General features: G+C 42.3%; 1 protein-coding gene across 1 annotated transcript in view; it reads right to left on the bottom strand.

The window, feature by feature from the left end:
• Positions 1-4,714: 4,714 nt before the first annotated feature.
• NIPAL2 (NIPA like domain containing 2) overlaps positions 4,715-26,644 on the bottom strand; it is a gene marked incomplete at both ends in the record, with an annotated part of 49,059 nt that continues 27,129 nt past the window's right edge. Inside the window, 8 exons of the mRNA XM_082044872.1 lie at positions 4,715-4,809; positions 5,125-5,219; positions 6,541-6,604; positions 8,318-8,406; positions 10,821-10,956; positions 15,221-15,317; positions 21,258-21,379; positions 23,372-23,431. Coding sequence (XP_081900998.1) covers positions 4,715-4,809; positions 5,125-5,219; positions 6,541-6,604; positions 8,318-8,406; positions 10,821-10,956; positions 15,221-15,317; positions 21,258-21,379; positions 23,372-23,431 — 758 coding nt within the window. The remainder of the gene's footprint in view (positions 4,810-5,124; positions 5,220-6,540; positions 6,605-8,317; positions 8,407-10,820; positions 10,957-15,220; positions 15,318-21,257; positions 21,380-23,371; positions 23,432-26,644) is intronic.

Raw genomic sequence — 26,644 nt, 5'->3', positions numbered from 1 at the left:
ATTCCCAAAACTGCTCTGGCTTACTCCAGTGGGAATCACAAAGTAAAGGGAACATAATAAAAGACTGCAGGCTTGTGCAACTTCCTTGTAGGGCAGTACCCTATAAACACTTTCCAGCTCATGGGAAGGTCCCAGCAGTACTGTATCTTCTTCTCAGAGTAAGCCTGTGGTGTGTACCCACTACACAGTCTAATTTCCACACAGAGAGGACCTGGCAAGATCTCTGCATGGGAGACAGTACATGCCAAAGAGGCATTGATAGGACGCTCAAGGGTCCCAGACCCCAGAGTCTGTTTCAGCATGTTTCAAAAATATGTTCATGTGCAAACTAAAGAGCCAGATCCCTCACATGTGCTCTGAACAGATTTAACACAAGAGGACAAGGATCTTTCCTAAATGGTCATGACTGCTTAATAGGTAGTGATGCATTTTCCAGTGCTGCCTCTTTATATGTTATAACTCAATGGTTACTTCACTCAGAGTGCTTGGAAGGTGCCTCTACACTTCTCCCAGCTTCAAAAAGTTGAAACATCTCCCACCTGCCAAGGGAATGTCTTGTTCCCTCTCCGCTTCTCTATGCAGCAAATAGTCATCCTACAATTCCAAATCAGTTAAAAAAACAAACAGTAACCAAAAAAAAGCTAAACTAAAACCACTTTAAAAATATATAGAATCGCTGTTTCTTCACTGATGTCCCTAATTCTACCACAGAACCCTGAAACACTGCTAATACAGGATTTCTCAGACTTCTGAGAATCCAGAGCACTAAACATTTCCCTGTCTTTTTCTCCTCAAGTGGACCCAGGTTGTAAATCTTCCAGCTTGATCTTCCAATAATAATTATGGTAATTAGCCTCTCTCTCCTTTGAGCTAGTTGCTAACACGGTCTACCCGATTTCTCCAAAAGGAATAAAACTAATTTAAACAAGTAAAAGGACAAACCTCAGAGAACAGTAACAAAAGGGCAAACTGAATGACAGTTCAGTCTAATCATCTGCACACCAGTATTATCAGAGGCAATATTTTTCTCTGCAAGCCACCAACGATCCTGCATAAGGTGGGTTGGAAGGAAAGATTACAAGGAGAGACCATTTAGTGTTCAGAAGACTTTTGGTCCCAGTCCATTCTTCCAGCACTGTTTATTCACCTTATAGCAAACAGACGATGAAAAGAAAAAATTAGTCCTTAGCACAAGTTGTATGTATAGTCAGACACACGTCTAGGCTTCTGCCTGAACTTAGGACACTACTTCAGCCACAAGATGCCCATCTTAGCCCCTGTGGAGCCCCTCAACACTCACTATGCACAGCCCAGTGAGTCTGGCTCAGGGTTTTGCATCAGGAGTCAGGCACTTAAAAGTGCTTCAGGAAGCTCTCAACTGCTGCCTTTGGGACTCGGTGACAGATGAGGAGTGAGCTCAGCAGGATGCTTGCTGTACGTTGAAGCTCCTAAGAAGGAGAGAAGTCATGTAATGCTTCTCCCTAAAGAAGAGAGGGCTCACTCCCCCTCCTCCTTTTCCCCTCCTTCCCATCCAATGCTCCAGTCAGCCTGGTTGTCTCAGCTCAGAGTGAGAGAGCAGCAAGGAGAAGAAAGCAGATGGTTTTGGCAGGGTGGGTGATCAGAACAGACTCACAGAGAGCCACAGACCATGCAGGACCTCTCAGCAAGGAAAAAGAAGGTGAGAATTTTAGCAACACTGAACCATTCAAGCAACTCACCAGGCACATGAAACCAGAGGTTCAAAGCATAGAAGCTCAAGCCCCTGTAATGTCCTCTTTCCTTTAGTTTTAGGTGACCACTGTCCTTAAACGCAAAACGTGAGTCCACCAAAAGCTGGGCTGTAGTAAGGAGCAGGCAATAAGCCTGCCAGAATGCCAGGCCCCTACCATGGGCAAAAATGCAATCCAGTCCAAAATTAATGTATTTTTTAACCAGCTGAAACCATTTGGTAAATGCATCCTAATATTTTATGGCAAAAATTAAAATGGCCTCCAGAGCTCCCATTTCCAGGCCCATGGCCAGTTAATACTTCATCTCTTACCACACCATGACCAGCCATGGAACAAGTGCTGAACGAGTCCTGCTGGTTCTGGTCTGTCAAACATCCCGAGCTGGAGCCTGGGGACCACACGAGCCACTGCCTGGCCACCACATCTTCCCGTGGTTTGATTTCCTCAGAGCCCACGGAGGATCTGTTCAAGAAAGCTCAGTTTGCAGGTGCAAGTTTTGCAGCTTATGTCTGGCCCACATTTTTGATGTCAGGAAAAACACTGCAAGCAAATAACTCATTATTAAAGAGATGGGCTCCAGAGATTATTTTGATGTGTGTGTGTGTGTGTGTGTGTGTTCCAGTGAAAAGGCTTTTCTTTTAGCAGGCATTTGCCTGTGGTGTTTGCAACCTAAATATCGCAAGTAGAATCTGAAAATGATGTGGATTAGAAACTGATTCTTGAAACAAATCATGTTGCTTTCTTGGCAGAGCAGCAATAAATTCTCGTCACTGAGTTTTTCCAGTCTTAGAATACATTAATTAGTTGGAATATGCTCACATGTCAAAAATCTTGTCAAATCACAAGTTTTAATTGCACATAATTCTCACCAGTGTTTTGCTCCATACATTAATTTCAATACATTCAAATTTACAGGAAACATTTTAACCGTATATTTTTTTTATAAACCCATAGGGAGAAAAGAAATGTTGTTCAAGAAGAAATACAGTAGTTTAAAATAAATACTAACTTTTGTCAAAGATTTTTATTTTTGATTTCCTGCTTTTAAGAGAAAATACTATACATGGTAACCCTTATTATGTCCTCCAGCCCGTCAGAATCATGGAAACAGCTATCAGAAAGATGCCCAAGGCCAATAATTTAAAAAAGAAATAAACCCAAATCCTTTCACCCATTTGTTTCTCAGGTCACAAAATGGAGAACTGTAAGGCTCATATTTCCATCCTTAGCACATACTCTCACTTGAGACTTTGAAAGTGGCTTAAATTTGACTTGCAAAAGAAAGATAGAGGCATGCCCTTGTTCCCTGGAGAAAGCATACAAAAAGAATGTCCTTAGTTTTGTTTGTTTTTAATTTTAAGCTTCAGAAACTTGAACTCAAGCTGTAAGAGGGTAAAGGAAGGCCACAGCCAAGCAGCTGGTATAAGTGAGGTGCAGACACAGAGTCTTGTCCTATGCCAGCTGGAAAAGATCCACCTTGGAAAAAAACTCCACAACCCCCTGCCCCACGCCCCAGCCCCCCGGATGTTGCTGCATAGGTAAAACCACAGTTCTGTGTGTGTTTTGTAGGGTTTGAAATGAAACTGTCTTACGGATCTTCAACTGTGCTTACTTTGAAGTGAAATAAACAATTATTAGGGGGAAAAAAAAAGAGATCTGATTTCTTCATATCCCCCAGAACAAAATACACACAGCCCATGGCCCCTATCCATACTGCAGATTAATTCAAACCTGAAAGAACTATCTTGTCTAAAACACAGACACTTCTCAAGAGCACTTTTCACTTGTTTGTACAAAGGAGGTGTCTGGCCCCCACTGTGGTGGCTGAGGCAGATCTGTGCTACCAGGCAGGGGTAGGTGGACCCATGGTGAATGTCCAGAAGAAGCTTTCTGGCCAGGAGGCTGGGACTGGGGGACACAGAAAGCTGGACACAGAGCCTGTATTGCCACGGTTCCCACCACTGCTGGCTCTTCAAATCAGTGTGGAGACACTACAACTTAATGAAGGAAAAATTGTACTGTTACTGTGACTCTTTGTGATCCTGTGAGCCTTCCCTCATCCAGGATTACCAGTGGTTTAGGAAGTAGGCAGGAGGTGTCCTGCTTTTCTTTTTTAGGAGTATTTTTCAAAGAGACATCAAGGGAGGGAGCCTGGCTACTCCATTCCTTTTGGAGAACTTTGCAGGTTCTTTATTAAAACCTCATTTTCCAGAAAACAGAGGCTAAATCCCAGGCTATACTAGCAGATATTGTAGCCCAGCCCAGTCCAGCGCAGTGTGCAGGACTCTCCTGGGAAGATGTAAAATGTCAAGTGTGGTTCCCTAGCTCTGCCTTGGCTGGGTACCACAAATGTGTGCATGTGTGTGCCTGACTATGTACATGGCAAATGCTCTCCTCCATCCCCCTCCTCACATAAATATTTGTTTTCTTGGAAGATAAGAGAATTGATCTGATGGCAGAAGATAACCAGAGTTTTCCCCCTATACACTGTCTGTACATCTTTGTGTATACTGTATATATGCACACGGTTTTGACTCCTGAACAGGAAGGAACATATTTTTAAAGGTATTATACATATAACAAAATGCTTTGAAGTCACTTATGAAAATTCTTCTCATTTGTCACCTTTGGCTTTAAACATCTATACAGACCTAGGGAGTTTCAAAGGGGAATTTTTATAATCCCATCCTGTGCCTGTTTGCTTTTCAAAGCAATTAATACTCTAAAAATATCCCCAAGAGGCATTGACACTAGAAGAAAGTTCTGTTTCATTAATGGTTATTTAGTTTTTCTTAAGGTTTCCTTTATCTTCAGAACACATTTGGGAGAGCCATGGGATAAATTAAGTAGGATTAAATAATACCATGACTCATCAACACACAGGAGTTCAACATGTATTTGAATATGTCCAAGAAAAAGGTGCTGTTGATCCTTGTTCCAGTGGCATTTCTCCTGTTGATTGGCATGCAAGGTGCTTTCTTCTTTCAGCTTTGACTTTTCACCGGGTTATCTTCATTATTCAAAGTGCCATAGCGTGAACTGTGATAATCTGGTTGTACTTTGCCTGTCAATTTTTGTCCTAGGGAAATGGTGTGAGAGAAGGGAAAAACAACAACTCTGTGAAGAATTTTAATAAAACAAATCCCCCACCAATCCATCATTTAAACATTCTTTGCTCCAGTAATCATTGTTTTCATTTGACTGGTTGTAACAATAGCTTGGAAAAAGTCTGAAAGATTCTTTGAAAAATCTGTTGGGAACAGGCATAGAAAATAAGGGAACAGTATATTTATTAAATATGACCAGAGCATATTTGTGACTCAACTCTCCTAGATCATCTCATTATCTGATATCTCATTTTTAAACAGAGAGACAGAAAAAAAGCCCTACTTACCAGGAATATGTCCACAGTCAATAAAAGGACTATGTAAATGCTCCTCTTTTTTACTTCTTTCAATTACAAATACACCAAGGAAAGATAGAAGACACCTGCAAAATAACAGTGGCATAGTGTCATTAGAAACAGTTCACTGCATCTGAGATGAGAATTTCTTTCCAAGTTTCTTTTTCAAGGACTTCCAAACCCAAGCTGCTCAGTTTATAAAGAAACTTTTCTTCCTGGCAGCTCTATAAATTCATCCTGGGCTCCCTTTCAGTCTAGTTTTTGCCTCCTGAAGCTTTATTATCAGTTCCAAAGGCTCCGCAGGCAAAATTAGACTTTCAGTAACATGTACCTAATCAAATGCCTGTGAGTGTGAGACCACAACATTTGAATCCCTGAGCAAATCTTCACAGAGCATCTAAGCTAGCATTCTAGCATTTGCAATTTCATTAACAACTCAGTCTAGCTGCAGACAATCAACATCTCCGTTGTTTTTCTCATCTGAGTGTGTGTCTCAGGGGCAAGCTGTAAGCCAGGAGCAATGAGAAACTGCTATGCTTGGATAAATCTTCTATCCGTTCTGTGTTGGATACACAATCACTAATTCCTGCCTGCCAAATACATGGGTTGAATTTGCTCATCTCCATTTTCTGCCACTTTTTCTGCAGTCAAACAAGGTAGCAGTTGTGTGCACCTACTCCAGTCCAGCTGCAGGGGACGAAGACATCCGTAGCTATCAGCCCACGTGTTTGACAGCACGGTGGTGAGAGGTGTCTCGCCAGCAGTCCTGGGAGATGCGTTTAACCATCTCACACCCTATATCAAGTAACTGTCATCTGTCCCCAGAGTTATAACCGTGCTTGTGGGCAGAAGAAAGTTTCTGCTCTCACAACACCCAGGACCTTCTTCAAACATTTATTGTTAACAGTTTCTCAGCATGTTGTGTCTTTCTTGGCACAGGAAGATGAGGGAGAGATACCAGAGTGCTGCCCCGTAGGCAAGCAACTCATATAATTGCTAATACCTGGTGGCAACAAAGACCATCCGGACACGCAAGTGGAAGGTAACAACATGGGAGGAGATTTCTCACAGTTATTAAAGCACCCCCACAACATGATCTTTGGTGCAGAGCAGTGATTTCTCCTTCCTGCTGGAGGAACACATGCTGCTGGTTTTTCATTCCATCATGAGATTAGTAGTTCATAAGTGTCTCACATTTTTACATATTTGGATTCAAAACCAGGCCTCCAAACTCCCAAAGCACAGACATCAATCTTTCCTTTAATGTTTTTTTATCCTACTATAATGGCTATTCCATAATACTTTAATAACAAGACGGGTTTCTTCTTACTGAGAAAAGAAGGGATTCCACAAGGCAATGCTGTTTCTGTACAAACGTTGGTGCAGATTTTAGGCCAATACACTTACCCAAACAGAAACATGAACACGCTCAGCAAAGCTGCACTTTGGAATTCCCGATAAAATATGACCCCTGGAATGTGACAGAAACAAGAATTGCAGATCTTGACTAGCTTCCAAGTGACATGAATTACAGCAGGGAGGGTCAGGAACAGTGTCATGCTCAAATGGAGAAAAAAAAATCCCAAATAAGGTATTAACACACATGGTGATGGATTCACTTTATGCGCCCATATTCTATTATCTGGGCTTTCTCAAGATACTGCATGGGATTGGAGATTTAGTTTCTCAGGTTGGAGGATCTTCTGTGTTAGGAATTGCACAGATGCAGGTATTTTTTGCGTTATCAGCAACAATTTTTATGCAGGTCAAACCCAAGGTCTTATTCACAAGCAGAGTCATAGCAATAAGATAACATGTTCTTTGTGGATTTAGTTAAGCCACTCCAACAGACCATGTTGGGAACAGGCTTTCGATAACTAGCTGTGTTCCTGATGTTTACACCAAGTTAAGGGCTCCAGCAGCCAAGTTTACCAAATCTTTCTGGCTGAAGGGATCACTTGCTTTTTCTGGTCACCCCTCTTCCAGGAATTAGCACCTCTGCAGTGGAGGTGACAGAGCCAGATGTGTATCTGGATCTCAGCTGCCCCAATTCACAGCCAAGTATATTATAGTAGCTTTAAACCACTGATGAGCATAGTTTTGCTCAGAAATGACAGAGCCTGAACAGTGCAGCTGATGTGTGACTGTATCTTCAAAGGCTGTAACTGGGAATGGGGGAATCATGAGACGAGGTACCTTCTACGAGCACCTCAGCAAGATTCAGCAGACGTTGTTCTTCTAAGCCCTACACTGGTTTAACTAACCTGGTGCAAATGCATGTGTATCCAGTCTCAAAGCTATTAAGCCATTCCTGAATAGGTACTTGATCTTTTAAGGAGGCACAAGGCCAAATTCCCCATATGGTCACAAGAGCACAACCCCATTTTGGCACAAGCCTCCTCTTGGTCACAAAGTGTAGGTCTCTTCTAACACAGGTGCTGAGGCAATCTGTGCATGAAGCTAACTCCCCTTCTCATTAATGGCAGCTCTGCATGAGAAACTCCTGCACAGCAATGACAGGAAAGCCCCCAGTGTGTGTTAAAATGAGTCATAAATGTTCTAACAACATGATCATTTTGGCTCGTTGCTGATACAGCATCTTAGTCGTCCTCCGAGCTCATGTTCTTATGCTGCGCACCATTTCCAAGATTTGCAGTCCCTCTTTAACAATGCTGAGTTCAAAGTTCTCACCCAGAATAAAATGTTAAATGCTTAAAAAGTCTTTGGAGTAATTTTATTTCCTTCACTTAACCTAGAATTCCACCTTCTGAAATGGAATATACACTAACTGCTATGAAACACAGCTGGTTGTCATTTGAGTAGTTTGCCAGGCTGTTAAAATTGCTCTACCAGTTCGGATATGGAGAGGCTGGTGTGCACATGGTAAACACATTTACTGGATGTCAGGATTAGGCTGGGATAAATGCAGGTTCTTCTAGTAAGCCAGCAAGGCACAGTAAACTGTACTTGTCAATTCTGGAAATGCTAGAATTTGATTATTTTTGTTTTGCTTCAAAAGTGCTGAACTTATTCATTTTTCAGAACTTAAACACCTGTCACTTAGGAAAAACTTCTTTTTGTGAAGACGAACATGACTGTTTTGTTTTCCTGTTCACAGGCAGTAATTCTTGAAAACCTGATGTTTAGAAAATTGTTGTGTAGAGGCAGAAGGTCAGAAACAAACCTGAAATAATGGCACTGATGGTGAAGAATACAAAATTAATGGGCACGACTGCTGTCACTTCGTACAGATGCATTGCTTGACTCAGGAACCTGGAAGATAAGCATTATTGTGTCTCATGCCTACAGGAAGTTCATTGCCCTTAAAGTCAGATTAAGCCGCTTCATGTCAGTTTAACAATAAATGTGGCCACTTGTTTACCACAACAGCAAGTAGCCCTGGACAGATGCATATGTGTATTGAGTTTACCTTCTGGTTTTGACTTTGCAGAGTACAAACAGGCAAAAGTAAGAAGGTTGGTGTGGATTCTTCTGGCCACAGGTTGTCATTGGAGAGTGCTTTGAACCACTGACGGAAAATTTTGTCTGCCATGGATAAGAGAGGAATGCTAGGGTATTACTGCTTATGGCCTGCATCGGCTCTTGGAAGCAGTGCTGCCTGTGAGCAGCCTGGGACAAGTTGCTCTAATTTAAATAGATTGTGTAAGGATATATTTCCAGCACAGACATGAACACATGAGTTCTCGTAGGAACTGTTTCACTTTGCTGAAGTTCACACTGCTGCTACTGCTCAATCCAACTTGGCTAAACCACATATTTGTATGTTTATCCATGCGATCATACCCCAGACACACTCTGTCCTGCTGGGAAAGTCCAGGAAGGTAGTTCCAAGCCTGTGCTCCTTAGGTTGGAAACTCTGCTGTGCTTCTCAGAAAGGCAACACAAACCCTCACCAGAATGATGAGCAAGAGTGTGCTGGGCCACAGGAGCATACACTGCACACAAACCTGCAGGACCGAAATGTTGAACATGAAGCAGCCTGCACACTCTGCATCCGGGGATGAAAAAGGCAAAGCACTTGTATGGAGACCCCAGCTATCAACATTTACCCACAGGGTGATGAATCATGAGTGTGAACTCTTGGATGCACCGACAGATACTCGATATGTGACAGATCGACATATTCACATATCGACAGATATGTGAATGGTGCATTTCAGACCAAAAAAGAAAAATCAGGAGGCTGCAGAGTGTATTCAAAACCTATAAAAAGAACCATACTTAAATGTTTCACTGGTACAATATATGTGCACAGTAAAAATCCAAGCTTGGATCTGTTTTAGCCATTAAAATAATTGCATGGTTATTTTAGCAACTGTTGAACAGTCTCCATGGTGCTTTAAAAATAAAGAAATCCTACATATCCACAGGATAGTCAGGATTTTGAAGTCATTGAAAACACCTCATTATTTTCTCTCATTTGCAACAAACTCGGTCTTAGGGACTAAAACAGTGATACTAAGGCCCAGCATTGAAACCAGAAGGATGTTGCAGCACAGGCTGTTCTGAGCTAATGCACAACAGTCAAATAAAATAAGAGAGGAAACAAATAAAATGAAAAATTTAGACTGACAGCACTCTCTCTGTTGGAAAATGTGTCCAAGAGAGAAGAGACATTGAGCCCAGGGAATAAAATGGGCACATTTCGCTTCTGTTTTAATTTTGACCCAGCAAAAGAAAGAAAGAAAAAACTGGCAAGGAGAGGTCAATTCAGCAGCTTCCTATTTACCAAGCTTTTATTTCCTTTTTTAAATGGTCTGAGCTGTTCTCCCAGTAAAGACAAGCTGGACATAAATTACTCTATAATCTGTTACAGGGGAGTTCCTGAGTCAGCTATGGAGAATCACTGCATAATAATGCACGGACTTTCTGGTTCCACATGGGAATGGTATGTTCTGCCACGAGAAAGCTGGGTTGGCTCTTCTACTGGAACATAATCATGCAAGTAAACACTCAAGGCTCGCACTGGAGCAGTCTAGATGAGATTATTGAATGATGCTATCAGCACTTGAAGCAGAGGGACCAGCAGAAAGGGAATGGACTCTCTGTTCAGCTGCAAGCCATATTTTACTATGCTGCCACCCCCAGCAATCTGCAAAGGCAGCATAAAACTATCACTTAACAGGCCAGAGGCCAGCAGGGAAAACTCCAATGTCCCCTGCACACCAGAAGTTAACTATTTCCTAAAAACGTACAGACCTACAGGGTAGCAAAGTGCAACATGCAGATATAACAGAGGCAGAGAGAAAGTTGGGATAAACTCTCTTCTTCAGTCTGACTAGTGGCATAAGCTGGGGAAAAGAGATGCACAATGAGGGCAAATGTGGCCTTTTGATTATTCGGCAATGAAGATTTCTAAAAGTAAACCCCCCAAATTTACATAAACATAACGTTCATTTAATGAGTTCAAGGCCTGTGTCAAAACTAGAAGACCTTGTATAAGTTGATAATGAGAGGAGGTAGCATCTATAATAATCAATTAGAAACTGAGAAATAAAGCCTAAATAAACAATATAATCAACTGTAGGCAATTCATGCACCTGTCAAGACTCTGCCAGGAATTTGCTGCCTTTCAGTGCAACTTGTATCTGGAGTTGATATCAGTACCAAATAAAACTGACATAAAATGTGTATGAAGGTTAGGAGATAAGTACAATCTCACTTACTTGACTTGGAAAGCACAAGAAGTTGCCATTAAAACAATCATGATATAGAAAACAGGATAAGTTAGCTGCATTTTCCCCTTCGCAGACAGTGTTATCATGCTGGCCACAGCCTTTACAGCAATGACAGTCAGGGATGCTGAAAGGGAAAGGGAGAGATTAGCAGGGCAGGATAAACAGCAGTGACCTCCGCATAGGTGAGAGAGGATAAGGTACCAGGTCAGACCCATAGGTCTGATCACCTAAAAAGACACTGAGGTGGGATTTGGGCACCTAAAACCATGTGTGTGATTTTATAAATGCTTGTGAAGCTACTGTCTAATGTCAGAGTGGGCTTAGCTCCGTGTGTGCTTTGTGTTTTGCTCTTAAGTTCTTGTAGCAATGAGGTCTGCAATCCTGCATCTACCCAAAGTTTTCTCATTTTCAGCTGGGTAGCTGAGGTTAGAGGCACATAAAATATTGCAAGGTAGGACTTCTGTGTGCCTGCATCTGTGTGTGTGACAGCAGTTGAGCTCAGGGTGAGGAAAGAACTGGATCCATTTCACACTCCTGGTCCAGTTCCCTAAACACTGGACTACCAGTCGGAGATGGTACAACAGCCTTCACATCCACCAGACATACTTTATTTAGCTCCAGCTGCTAATTTGGAGCCTAAGTTGCATTATTCAGGAGAGGTCTGAGAGGTCTCTCTGTGCAAAGCAGCTGGGACACCTCCTAGTAGCAGCCTGCATGTGGCACTGATGGCCTAAAATAACTCCTCACCCTCAGGATTTCTCTGCTGGGATGGGACTCGGCCAATGCCAGCCAAAGCTGACTTCTGGGATCACATCCCAAAGCATCTAACTCTCCTCACGGATTATGTACGGAGAGCAGACAACCAACACAGAGGTCTGCATTTCATTTCAGCGCCAGGCTCTTAGGACCATTTTCTGGATTTAGCTCACAGAATAGAGTATTTCAGTAGTGTGTTTTTAATCCATTTAATCACTGTCATTGCATCACCACAAACAAATCTCAGACAACCGTTTCAATACATGTCACCAGTTCAGAGAAGTCATGCAATGCACATCTTTTAGAAAAGGGGCTGACAGTTCAGCTAAGTGTTTCTTTAGATTTCCTTTTGGAGGGCGCTCTTGCTTTGTTGAAGGTAACCCAAGTAGGCTGTGATTACTGCAAGTAAAATGTAACAAATTCAAAAGAAACAAAAAAAATAAGAGGAGTCATGATGTGGAGATGACCTTTGAAGAAAGGCAACTAATCGTCAGGAGCACCCTCCCCCAGCTGGGACCCAGTTCCAGCCTCTTCCAGAGACAAAAGGTGTTGGATTTCGGTGGTCTGATTCAGCCTCCCATAACTGCAAAATCCAGATTGGCAAGAAGATCTGCACTGCGCAAAAAGTTCAGGCCAAGGGTTGGGAGAAAAGGTGGGGGAAGAAGAACAGATTCATGCCTGTGGTTTTGATTGCAAGCATTTTTCTTATGGCAAGTCCAAAAGTTCAGAGGGAGTTTAAGAGTTGCATACATCTGTGTTGATACCGTTCACCATCATGAAATTCACTGTTTTCATGACAATCTTTCCACAACAACCTTTCCACCTAGTACTTCACTTCTTGCTCTGTAATGGAAATAGGTGGAGTGTTTTAACAAACACAGCAGTAAAAATGAGCAGAGGGGGTCTAATCCTGGCCTGCAATGGTGCTAATGATATTCTAAAAAGCCAGAAAATACACTCAAGCCCCAACAAGCAGCCTACAAAAAATGTAAGATTTGTATTCGAACATGGAGGAGTTATTATTTTAAAAGAACATTTACAGGTAAAAATTAGTAGTTTGAATTGTCCAACTAAGGGTAAAGATTGCTGAAAAATTGTCTCTGATGAAAGGGCAGTTTCCACCCCTCAAATTTTTAACAAATGTGAAAATAAAGCATCAGGGTTGGGTTTTTTTTATTGGTTTGGGTTGGGTTGTTTTTGAAAAGTGTAATGATCTTTTTAGTTAAAGTAACCCTGGAATAAGTTTCAAAACCTAGGAGATGGTTTTCCTATCTCTGATAGAATGACTCCCCCCAAGGCTAGTATGACAAATGACGTCATTTTCTGACTGTTAGGCCGGGAAACTCAGAAATCCCACTTAAATCTGAAATATTTTCCCCAAAACCTATGATAGCTCCCAGTATATACATGAGGTAAGATAATTCTCACAAAATTGACTTGCAAAGTGGTACTAAGCAAAACATTTGCAGATTTTATTATGACCTCCATATTTTCTTTGTGATTAGAGTAGCTCTCATGTCCAACTAAGCACAAAGGCTGCCCTCTTTTTAAAGAGACCTTTCTACATTCCATTTACATCTGTACAAGCCCTGCACCAGGAACGTATCTGTGCAGGTCTGAGAGAAGGCAGAAATCCTCTTGCATGACCTGCCACTGAGAATTTTCTGCACAGAGACCCCAAGCCTCGTTCACCCCTCCCGCAGGCAGGGCCATGCGGGGGCAGCACATGTGCCAGACAGCTGGGAGCAGAGCTGCCGGGCCCCTCTCAGCCCCCATCGCTTCGCTCAGCAGAAAGGTCAGAGAGCAAGCAGAAGACTCTAAGCGTAGCTTTGTGGGGACTGCCAGGCAGCAGGACAGCTGCAGAAACTGGAGCCAGCCACAGTTCTGGGTTTGCTGCTTGAGGGAATTTTCAGTATTTCAAAAGTTCCCATGAACCAGGATTTGTTTGTTTATGCCTTTTTTAATAGAACAGAAACAATGACACATTCTTCCTGAAGCTGCATATGCTCACCAAAACCCCAGCAGCCACCAGATGAAATTGTTATTTTTGGTTAATTGCAGCCTGACCACCAAACTGAAATCGGTGCCTGCTGGGGCTCGGGTTCACAGCCCTGCTGCTGTTCAGCTCCACGCATCCCTTTGGCGCTGGTGGCATCAGGGCTGGCAGGCTCCATGGCAAAAGAAGTACGCTGGGCTACACAGCCAAATGGCCCAGGTGTCCCAGAACCACGTGTTGACCTTGCTTGAGGCAGCCATCATGGTGGTTCTGCCCAAAACTGCAGCAGTCAAGTGCAGAAGCCCATCTGGGGATCTTCAGGCTTCCAGCTGTGTGACAAGGAGTCTGGCCCCGCTCGTTGCTCAGGAGCGTGCCGTGCCTCACACTCCTCATGGCAGGGTAGGAAGCTGAAGAGCAGCTCAAGCGAGGTCTGCCAATGCTCCCGGACTCTCTGCTGGGAGCTGAGGGCTGGCTGGACTCACACTTCACTCCTACAAACCAAGAGCAGTTGAACAGTTGGACCTAAGCTTTTTGGGACTTTTCAATTTCTGCCTCATGCAGGCAGCACGAAAAACCTTCAGGGCTTCTGCAGAGCTACAGATCCTAATGTTCCTAACACTGGGAAACTTAAATGGGGAGACTGTCCCAAAAAAGTTGATCTGGAAGTCTGAGCTTTTCAGCTGGGTAAGAAACCAGTCAGGGATCTGAAGGAAGATGGTTAGTGAACCTGTGAGGGTTTTTCACATTCAGTCAAATCCAAGTTGTGTAAGTAGAAAACTTTAGTGAAATTCTGTTTTATCAAAACACTCATGACCAACTCCATCAGAAAGGTGCTTTGTAAGTCTTTGCAGACTGATAATGCGCCCACTGAACTCAGTGAAAATATACACCTGTTGATTTCAACGGCACAGTTCAAGAACCTTTCACTTCAACCAAAGAAATGTGGTGTACTATCAGAGTTTCATGGACAAGTGAGAAGACAAGGATGGGAGAAGACATGGGGTGGTGGCAAATTCTTAACATATGCCTGCAAACAGTAGAGCTTTAGAGAGAGCCTCCTGACATCTTTCAAAACTGATTCAAGTTTAGCTTTATTGACGGCTGCCTGATAAAATGATCTCCTTTGTTTCCCTGGGTATTGATTGTGGCAGTGTTAATCAGAAGGCAAACTTCAGTGGCCCACCAAGTTCTTGCAATGCTTTTGGAAAGGTGGTAAAGTATGAAATGTTGCATATGCAAACAGGCACATCACTGCATTTGCTTACAGAATGCTTAAGGAACTGATTTTCACAGCTAGCCTGATCTTCAAAAAACAGTTTCAAATAGTCCCCTTTCGCAGGATCTAAAGCTAAAGCGTTATTTAAAAAAACCCTACAGAATACCATTGTGCACAGCGTATTCACTTCAGGAAATCTGTCAAAAGAGATAGTCCCAGCAATAAGCATAGAAACTATGTATCATAATCAGCTTTTCTCTTCAAAAAGAGACCATGGTAAAAATAATGTGAAATGTACCAATGATTCTCCATCAGCATGCTGCTTTGAAATGGCCCTCATCTACACTCACTGGGGAGACTGAATGTCAAGGAGTTATCAAGTAATGGACAGGAACATTAAAGTGAATAATATGTTCTTACCCAGTAGTGCTACCATCATTAACAAAACCACGATGTGCTTCACAGCCTTTCTTTTGTAAAAATAGAGGAGAATGCAGAATATTATAATTTCTAAGATCTGAAAAGGAAAGGGAAGAAAGTTAGAGCTGTGAAACTATGTAACAAATGCTTCATTCAAAGTCTTTGAGATGTCACATTCATTTTCTCTGCTCTAACACTTCAGAGGAGGATTATTTTATTAAGCATCTTCTGCTAAAAACTAACTTTATTGCCAGTTGACTGAGCTACCAAACAATTGCTGTCATTTGTACTTCCTATTATAGCAAATGTTAAACCTCAAGTCTTTCTTATTTCTTTAGTTTTTCTTTTTGCACTTCTAGTTGTATTTTGTCACTGGTAGCATTGAGAAAACTTTTTTAATGTGACAGCAAATGTGCCCATGTTTATTTGCAATAATTCTTATAGACTTATAATTCCTATGGAGTAAAGAACTTACCTGAAGGAACAACAGTCTCTCCTTCCAGCTATGGTATTCCTAGTGTCACTCTTTGTGACATGCAAGCTTATTTTTGCTACCCTCTTTTCCCTTCTCCCAAACAATGTCTTTTTGTTCAAACTTTCTGCCATACATCGCAAGGAAGAAAACATTTATTGCATGTGCTGGTTCTTAAATCACAGGTACCTGTCAGAAGCTTACCTTGGAAAATTCAGTGACACACTAGCAGACCACACTGGAGGACATCTGCAGCTGCTGAAGCAGCTTTACCTACACTGTGCATGGTCCAAACCTGCTCCTTCAATAACATCTGACAGCTAAATAAGAAACAGTTAAATTTACTGACTTCTTGTTAATGTGTCTCTTTGCAGATTCCCTTAGTAACTCTTGCCTTCCTCTGTCTTGAAAGTATGGGTATTCTCCCTCCTGCCCACATTGCCCAAACACCCCTCTATGCCTAAAGAAAACTGTAAGTGCAAGAGCCAAAAAGCTTTTGTGAAGCCCAGAAGACAAAGGAAAACAGGGATTATGGACCTCTGCACTGAGAGGTGCTCAGAAGCCTGGTAGCCCTAGAGACCGTGTGGAGAGAGAGAACTTTGTGCATGGTAGAAAGTAATCAAATGGGGGAAATAAGACAGAAAATGAGATTGTTATCATTAATGACTCTGGTTATTGTCATTTTTTACCAATAAAACAAGTAATAGAAAAACCTTATGTCTACCTCCTTGGTTTTGTCACCAACATACTGATTTATATTTTATAATGCCACTCCACTCTTAAGCCAACACTAGCCATCAGGCAGCACTAGACTCAAAAGGATCTGGGTTTTGCATGGATGAAATCTCCAAAGAAGCAACTGAGTGGTTACTAGTGGTGGTTATATAATGTAACATAACCGACTTCTCGTTTTTGAGAGTGACTGCAGCAGGAAATCAGTCATCCGCTACATTCAGTCACTAAAATTCTCTACCATACTCACACCTCCCCCAGTTTAGTAGTGTTCAAAAATATGAGCAGAACATAATTATGCTTTAATTATTTTTTTAATTTACCTTCACACTCATCTCTTGCTCCCAAAGACAACCAAGAAACAATTGCATCTCAGAACATTGCAAACAAAAATCTGGATTTTTTTCTACCAGCTTTCTTTTAAAAATGTCAAATATTTATTGCAAGATTAAAATAAAAAGCAAACTATTTTTACTTTCCTTTTTTTTTTTTTCATGTTTTGAATGTAAAAAGCATTTTACCGCTGGCTAAAAAAATGCATTCCTGGACTAATCCTTGCTTAATAATCTTTCCAGTCTCTTGTGGAGTGCTGGTCTCACCTGCCTCCAGAGCAACTTCCCTCCTCACCAGTTCTGCTCCCCAAGATAAAAGCTGGGCCACTAGCTGGTAGAAAAGAGGCCTTTGCCTCAGTCTCATAGTATGTAACTTGGCCACCTTCCCCAGCTCTTCTCAACAGTGTAGCACTGGGTACATCTAAATCAGGAACCAAGGCAGAAGTCATGTTAAGATCTGCAGACATGTGAGTTCATCTTGGCCTCTCTCTGGAAAACTATGGTAGGGTTTTGAGGGAACTTGAGAAGTGAAGGTAGCAGCTTCACTTTTCATGCCACTGACAAATACATCTCAGGACCAGATGGGAATATCGTGTTATCAGGCTGCAGCTACAACAGCCTCCAAATAGCTTCAGTTGCTATTTTGACAGTGAACAATTGCTAACAGAACAGAAGAAGGCTGTGCTAAATAAATATTCCCCACATGGAAAGATACCCAGGCTAAGAAAGAAGTTCCAGAGATGTCCCAGGTATCCTCTTCAATGACATGTCAGTTCAGGACTGGCATACAGGATAGTGTGACTGGGATGGGGCCATGGTACCAGACGACACAGCACTGTGAGATCTTCTTCGCCCTCAGTGCAAACCTGAGCACCCAGACCCTTGGGCTGGTTGCCACACAGTGTGCAGAAACTCGTAAGACAGCCCTGCTGTAGGCAGCCAGCTACACCTCATGTATTGATTAATTTTATATCCCTTAGACAACTTTGATCACCATGCCAATAGACAGAATCACCATCATCTGCCCTGTCACTTTAATTTCAAACTATGCAAGAACAATAATCCAAAAACAAGCCCAGGGATAGCTGCTGGCTCATACTGCTCCATCACACCAGCTTTCGTGCTCCAGCCCCTCTTCCAGCTCTCTCCAACCCCAAGAGCAGCAGGTAGTGCCGAGCACCACGACCTCAACTGAGCCAAGTCACTGTTGTTTGCTCTTCCATCAGCCCTGCAGTCCTCATCCTGTCATCAGCTTTTCTCTTGCTAAAGCCACCATAAAGCTCCATTGTGATCCCCTCCTGCCCAAAAGCAAACAAACTCATCAAGACTCACTTCTGAAAGGAAACAGCCAAGCAAAACCATCAAAAGGACATAAAAGAGTCTCTGATGGCAGCTCTGGAAGAGAAACACAGACCTGTGTGCTTGGCTGCTTCTGCCTCCTGGGGAAGCCCCAAGAGCAGCAGTGGTGTAGGGCCAGAGATGGCAGTCCCGTGGTCAAACCTGGGGAGAAACCCGGTTTTGTTTTCCAGGGCTGTTATTAAAGTTTACTCAGCTCTGTGAAGTCTCACACACTAAGCATGAAATACAAACAATTAGTTCTCACCTTGTGCTGCCCAGCAGCCAAACTATTCTTCCATGGTGCTGCTCAGTGACCCACCAACAGGTCACTTTTCGTCACCAGACAAAGGAGAGGCCACCACATTGAGTCACGCAGCAAGCAGAGTTCATAGCTCCTAACAGGACCTCACGCAAACAGGGACTCTCCTGGCGTGCCCCAGTTGCTGCCTATGATTGTCTCCTGAGAATTACCCAAAATAGTGCTCGCTGTTACGGTTGATAGCTGTGGTAGTGTTAAATACAAAATCCAGGAATGGGAAGTGAGTAGATTATATCAGCTTCACATATTCTATTTAGAGGAATTGAAGGAACTTGACCTGCTTACAATCATTTTTGCTATTATAACTAATCTCTACTGAAGTCTCCTCAAGCCCACATCTCATCAACATTTTTTCATAATCATGATGTTTTCCATGTTTCTAAGCATTACCAGAAGGCAGCAGAAGAAAATACCACATTGTCTGCCTCAGCTGTCTTTCTGGAACATACAGCAACGTAGGGACCAATAAACAAGGAGGGGCTTCTAGGCACTTTGAAGGAAAAGCAGAAATGCTTTGAACCTGATTTTACAGAGATTAAATATTAACAACCCAATATTCACTATGCTCCTGCTTAGGGAAACCTGAGAGCTTCATCTATAATTGATGTCTTCTGTAGTCACTCAAAGTGCACATAAGCGAAAGACAAAAAGAAACCAGACTAGGATAGTCATTCTTGCTCAGACATGATTATGCTACAGCAAAGTCTCAGAAGGTGACTCAAAAGTTGTCTCATGTGGGAACTAGAGGCTATTTCTGCAGAACTCCTCTGATGCCAGTGGAGTGCCACATGGGGATGGTTTGACACCCACACAGAACATTTTGTACTGTTGGGGCTTTGTATTATATTTCTCAGCAGACCACACTTCAGGGCTACTTTTAGAAACACTATTGGACTGCATTATACTGCTGTACTGTCTCCTCGCTATATATTTGTACTGGAAGTTCTGCAACTTCTGCTGCGCTTTTTTATATCTCAGCAGCCAACGTGTTCTAGGCATTTTACAAACAATTATGAAGAGTTAGTTCCCTGCCCAAAGAGAATGTTTACAGCATGGTTTGTTTGAACTTCCAGCAGCATACCAGGAAATCAGGCTGGTATCTCAGAGGCTTTTGTGGAGCCTTTCATTCCTCACTTTTTTCGACAGAGGAAGCTCAAAACAGATGAATCCAGGAAGCAGATGTAACAAAGAAAGCTTGATATGCTGTTGAGTCAATGATATTTGCTGTGTACTTGCTCCATCCTTCCCTGCAACCCATGCTGTACACGTAAAATTGGATCCTGGCTGAGGCAGGGAAAAAAGGGGAAAGAAAGTCCAGGGGTCACCTACCACCTCCTTATGATGTCTCCTAAGAAGAATATAGCACAGTTTTCTTAAGCATTCAACAGTGTTATTATTTTTTCCTGAAACAAACTCAGCAACGTCCTCAGATGACACAAAGCCCTTTTCCAGCAGCCTGTTAGTTTTAAGAAAATGTGAACAGACTATGACACAGCAATTTCTGGTGTCACTGGGCATGAATGGGAAGTTTTGTCCCTCCACCAACTCTACACAAATCGGTGAGTCAGCAATTTAAAATTATTGCCTAAAATGCCATACTGTTTTAGTATCTATAGTGGAACTGCATGTTAGAGGGGGATACTTGGTAGGAAAGTGAGAGGGTCCTCCAGTAAGCACCAAGCCCCTTGCTCTGAACGCCCTCTCAAAGAAGTCCCTTCCCCTCTGCTGGTTACATGGATTTGCTGAAGCTCTTGTCAAGGCTGAAGCTACCCTTACTGAGTACCCCAAAACTCTTTGGAATTACCTTCAAAAACCCCTCTACTGCTTGATTGAAAGTGCATGTTGTCATTTGTGCCACGTGATCATTAATTTATTGTATTGAGCTGTATCACCGTATTTCCGGATCAACATTTTTTGTGGTAGCATGTACTTTCTGCTTAATCAGTAGTCTCACGGCTACTTAGATGTATTTAAAGTCTGCACGTTGGCTAAAAGATTAAGGTTAAATTAAATCATCTACCTAGTGGTTTCCTAACTCTCCTACTGAGGAAAGCCTGAGTACTAATAATCTATCACAAGTGAATCGCTTTACTGGGCAAAAAGCAACTGCTTCTGAAGTTCCTACACTGTTTCTTTTACATTCAGCTGGAGGAGCAAATTTTCAGCATTCCAGAGGAAGAGAGAAATTCCTTCTACTCATTCTGGTCCTGTTTCTGATGCTAATTAAATACATCAAAGAAGATGTATGGTATTTGAAGTTTGTATACAGATACTTTAATCAAAATGGTATTTTGTATTTGAATTCAAACTCATGTTCAGATTAACCTGAGTGTCAGTGAAGCCAACCACCTCTCCACATCCCAACTCCACACAGAGCTCCATTCAGCCAGGCTTAGCAACGTGGGGACAAAATAGAGTGATGTGAAAGAAAAAAAAGAGCATATATAGCCTGATTTTTAAAAGTACAAATCCATCACATTCCAGAAAAGCACTCTAACTTAGATGTTCATGCAGACGGTGTTCCATGAACACATATATAGGAAATATAAGCAACGCCAATATTTAGGTTTTTCCTCAAGCCCACTAAACCCCCAAATCTTTCCATTCTTGTTAATCCTGCACAACTGTGACTTTGCCCAGCATGTAGTTTGAAAGACATTTTTTGGTTCAGCATATTTTCAGCTTGAGGACTGGGTCGAAGACCCAGAGACTTGTTCTCTCTCCTATGAAAATCACACAATTTGTTTTCAGGAGCGCATTTTCTGCCACTAATTCATAATGCTGCAAAAGGCCCTAACACCCCAGTTTTTCTGATTTAGGGAGTAGTACAAACCAGATACTCACCAAATATACCAAAAAAGGCCAGCTCACTAAGTAATTCTGTACTCGTCTTGCTGTGAGTTCTTGGGGTGTATTTGGAGCAAATGTCACCAACAAGTATGTCCCTGTTACTGCCAGTGTTCCTCCTGTAAAGAAAAGGATACATTATTTTGGTAATAAAATATTTCTTAATCCTGGTCATCCTTGCTCTCCAGCTGACTTGGAAATAGTTTCCAGAAGAAAATTTACATCCATTTAATCAGATTTGGGCTTAGGTACTTGGGTTGCCTTGCATTTGGAGTCTTATCTAGCCTAACTTTAATAAAAGACTCAAAGGATTTTGGAAGTATGAAAAAAGCTGTCAGTAAATCCTCATGAATTAGAATTCCAACTCAGCAATGCATTTTCAAATATTCTCAGTTCTGGTACCAAGTGCATGACAAAGGAGAATTGATCCTCTCTATTTCTCACAGGCACAAAGCAGGTCACATAAACTTATCCTAAACTGAAAGGACAAGTGGTTTCCTGAGGCAGACAGCTACATCACTAACCAGTGTGAATGAACACAACTCTCCCAAAGTCAATGTGGCCACAGAGATCTGCACCAGCTATGGGTCTGCCCTGGAAACATTAAGTGCAACAGATATGTTCCAGTCCAATGCTTATGTGAAGCTGTCATGAAGCCAACATTTTGGCCGCTCCCTGTTGTATTTGCAGACCTATGACCTGTTTTATAAAATGCTGATTTGCAAAAGACTGTTCAAGCATCAGGTTGCCAGGGCCCCTTTTCAAGGTTGAACTTGCATTATTGTGCTTTTAATAAAATTCTGGAAGTTCTGCCCTGTGGACAGCCAGCTGACAAACACAGATGTTCACTGAGGTATCAAGACAGAAGTGAGCCGATCCTGAGCTCATAAGCTGTATTGGATTAAGGAAGATATTAGATAATCAATTTTTTTTTCAAGTAATCTTTAAAATTCTTGGCAAACCCAAAAAAATGGTGTGGAATACAAGGCTCAGGAATACAAAACAAAGCACATCCCGAGGATTTTGCTGGCACAGCTATCACACACAGTTCCTTTGGAAAAGCAGAACCATTCTATATTTATGTGCTTGCAAAAACATCACCATATTTCCCATCATACAGCTCATTCCTATGGAATGTAGCAGCATTGTTAAATCCTTTTTGCAAAGTCGAACTCTCAGAAATAAAATAAATCAGTGCTGAACACTAGTTAAAGCAACACACGATGTCTAAGGCTCTAAGGGAAACATGATCAGTCAAAGAAGGGTGGATTCTGAATGTAGCAGCTCAGCTGGCAAATTTGGATCTCAAACCTAAATAAATATTGTATGGTATTCCTGGAACAGTACTGAACAGATCTCTCCAAAACACTCATGAGAACAGCCAGGATGTTCTTGTTATAGTATGGACAACCAAGCCTAGATGCTAGGAGCCCCACAGAAATACCAGGTGCCGTGTAGCAACACCACATGCCCTGTTCCAGCTGAGATGGTTTGAGTAAAGCCCAGCCCCTGAAATATGCTTGTCTCTCACCATTACTTTGTTCAAGCAGGGAAGTTTTGATATGCAAAAAAATCTTGGATATCATAGACAAAAAATTGAGATGCTTTTACAGTGAGGACCATGCTTCCCAACAGAACATTGACAACATGATTATTTGTTCTTTGAAGTGATAAAATTAATACCAAAAGGGAAGTTGTCACTTTTAATTGAGCTTGAATTTTTGTGCAATGTGTATGCAGTAAGAAAAAAAAGATCTTATATTTGAATGAATAGCTCAATAACTTCATTGGTTTTATTAAAATTGTGTTGCAATCATAAATATAATACTAAATACAACCTCAGAGGCAAAAATAGACAATTAAAATAAATTTGAGCAATAAGGACACATAAGGAATGAGTTATGGTTGTAAGAGCAGAGGATTTGGGAATGCAGGCTTTTCCTCATGCATTGATGATTCTCTCTCTTGTCACTTCTTCCCAATTTTGAAAGTATCTGCTTCAAAACACTTGCTCGGGAAAGTGGGAGTGTGAAGGTGGGGGGCTGCGTGAGAGTTACAGCTTGCTAAGCATATGGCAACACACATGTCCACGTCAGCAAACGCTTACTTACCCAATATATCAGCAGCCCTCATGGTCTTCTTTAGGAATAAGACAGAAATAAATGCACTACCTAGAACAGAAATATAAAGACCTTTTTTTTCTGTTTGATAGAATATCAAGTGCTGTAGCAAAAAGCTGCCCTGGGCCAAGTTTAAATATATCTCACGGCTGTTATTGTTGCACTATACCGTGATATAACCAGCCAGGAGCCCATTCCGCAGCCAACCAGCCCTCAGTTTTTGTAAGATTTTAAACGCACCCAGCAGGCTCCTGAGTAGTTGAAGAGATGTGATACCCTTTCCATCTCCCACAACGCTTCTTAAACTGCTCTGATTCAGTCATATGTGGAAGTGTCAGGGAAGCTGGGTACTCATCAGCCTTACTGTTTCACTCCCCATTTTGCTACCAGCTTACTTGCTCAAGGCAAATTGCCTGATAGATGGATAAAATCCCGCTTCTTTAGAGGCTTATAAGTAAAGTAGCAGTAGTATCATCAAAAGAAAGAAAGCTACTGCAAAACGTAGTGTTTAGTATGAACTAAGAGAGTGGTCATGATGTCTGCAAGCAAGCAGGTTAAAGAATCAACATATGTACCATACAGGGGCACTGCTCATGGTCTTCTAGGAGGGACTTGTATAAAGAAGGAAAAACATGGAAGTGAGCCCTGGAAATGGCCTCCTGTTCTCTGGGCAGCTCTTTCACTTGCCTGGCTCTCACATCTCCCCTGTGCCAGCTCCTGACCCTGCCTCTTCAGGATGGGCAGCAGTGGGTGTGTGGTGAGCAGCAGCAGTGCTCTGGCCAGGGTTCCTGGTAAGCAGCTCAGTGTGGACATGTGGTGGAGAAGGAAGAACGGGTTTGGACTTAAGAGAGGTCAGACTGTTGGCCACCTGGGACAGATGGCTCTATTCCAGCACACAACATTAGAGCATCTACCTCTAAGGAGAAGCAAAAGAGTCTGAATAGCTCCTGCGTAAAAGATATGAGGACAGGCCTTTGGGAGAGGTGCATTGGTAATGCTAGATTCATTTAGAAACCTCAAAGCAAGACTGCCCAGGAGGGACAGTGAAGGGACCCATTGAACCTAAATCATGAGATGCTGTTATAAGAGCTCTGTTCCTGCCTACAGCGTGAAATCTTTGGTTTATTCTGGAAATCACAGTTCAACCTTCTTGCAACCATCTTTGCCTCATTAACTCCATTGTTCTGGTGAAAAATTTAATTTGTTGTTAGCTAGTATATATACTCTAGATACATCTAGAGAGGCTCACACCAAGAGGTAAACAGAGAACTGGAATTCATGTCCGTGTTATCCAGTCAGTAGAAAATCAGATATAGTAGAAGTCATAAATTTAAACTATATGAAGAATGATGGAAATCTATGCAAACAAATAAGTGCAAAAAAAGAATCTTCAACTGCAAATGTCTCACTGAAAGGAGGCTGCTTGACACGGTTTTCTTTATTCAATGTTTCAGTGACAGCTTTGCTGGAGAAAAAACACTGGTATCCAGGCAACACTGGTAATAGCAGAGCTACATAGGACAAAAACCAGGAAAGAAGCAGCAGCAACCCAAGACAGTGCAGGAATTAATTACTGCTCTGTTTCCTTGCTGTCATAGCTCTCCCTAACCCCACCTCAGCTCACCCACCTAGGCAATCAACAGCAAAGACCTGCTGCTTCATGAACAGATAACTCAGTGTTTTGTTTTGTTGTGTATTTTTTGTGAGTACCCCCTTGTCTGGGCTCTCTGCATTCAGCGGAGATCTAGTAAATGCAATTTAGGGTTCAATTCCAGTGTTGGCATCCAGTTTGGGGTGAGATATGTCCCAAAATTCTACTGCCTAGTTCTCTGGAGATGGCAAATGACAGCTTGGGGGGATTACAATCTCTGAAGCTGGTAGTGGGCACAGGGAGGCACTGGTATGCATCTAGATAATGAAACTTGTCACTCAGCCTGTCATCCACTTTAATAATGCATTCAAATGTGGCAAGCTCTTTCTCCAGAGATAGCTGGTAGTGCACAAGAGATCATGAGCTTAGCAGACTGTATGTATAATTAATGCTCTTTATGATGTGTAATATGTAGAGGAATCTAAAAATAGGAGGGTATTTAAGAATATATATTAGGCCATCTGGGATTGTAGGAAAAACTGAAGTAGGAGAGGAGGTACAACAAGGAAGTGGGGAGAGTGACCCCCAGGAGAGACTCTGAACACAAAAGACAAGAGTCTCTGTGGATAAGCCACCAACACTTCATTTGCATTCATGTGGAGAAGAAAAGCAAATGGGGTAAATCTAAGCAAAGAAGCAGAGAACAGTTACACAGAACTGCTGAGATGCTAGAGAACATCCATGACTGATGAGCAGCCTGGCAGACTCTGGCTGTTACTTTCAGGGCTGACTTTTAAGCAAGTTACAGTATCACAGCCAAGAGAGCACCTTGTTATTACACACTAAATTTAAATTTTATTTTTATTTTCTAAATTTTCTAGGTTTTAAGCTCTGCAAGTTTGACTTTTAAAAGAACAGATTAAATCAAAGAAACCAAGGACAGATTGTTCTGAGGAAGACAGTGGCTCACTAGAAACACAGGGCCAGAGGAGGAGGGCTCTGAGGGAGGTGGTGATCCCCAGGAGCATAGGCTGGCCTTTACTTGCTTTGCCTTCTGATGGCTTTGCAGCTCCCCCTGGTCAGCAAGACAAATGGAAGGCACCAACATGCACCCCAGGAGCCCACTGAGAAAGGCACAGCCCTTGCAGCTGCTCAGCCCCTCTTCCTTAACTCCTTTAGGCTTCAGCTCACAGTCTCAGGTGCATTTAGATGCTTAAGACATTAACTCCTCCAGAAAAGGCAGTTTAGGACAACACGCTAGATGGCCAACACATCCCTTGCACCATCTCCTCTCTGCCTGGTGGCCTCCAAGCTGACCCTGCTGTGAGCAGGAGCTTGGATTAGGGACCCCCTGAGGTCCTTTCTAAGCTGAGTTATCCTAGGACCTTGTGAATCCTTGGCCGGAGAGTAAGCGGGCAGCCAGAGCCACAGCTAGATATATGGCCACAGCCACTAGATATATGATTTAAAGACCTTACTGCATCCCAAATTCTGTTTCTAACTGCAGCCCTGCTGAAACCCCTGTGCTCAGCTCCCCAAACTCTCCGCTCCTTCCTCACCATCCCTCAGACCACAGGTGAGGTGTCTCCTGTCTTCCTACTTCTCCTCAACACCAGTGATGTGACACCTTCACACTTTCCTCCTAGCCAGCTTCCCCTTCGCCATGATTTTGC

The sequence above is a fragment of the Streptopelia decaocto genome, assembly GCF_964273445.1.
Source record: "Streptopelia decaocto genome assembly, chromosome: 2".
Classification (NCBI taxonomy): domain Eukaryota; kingdom Metazoa; phylum Chordata; class Aves; order Columbiformes; family Columbidae; genus Streptopelia; species Streptopelia decaocto.
Note: the sequence above shows the minus strand (reverse complement) of the source record. Positions and strands in the feature narration are given on the sequence as shown.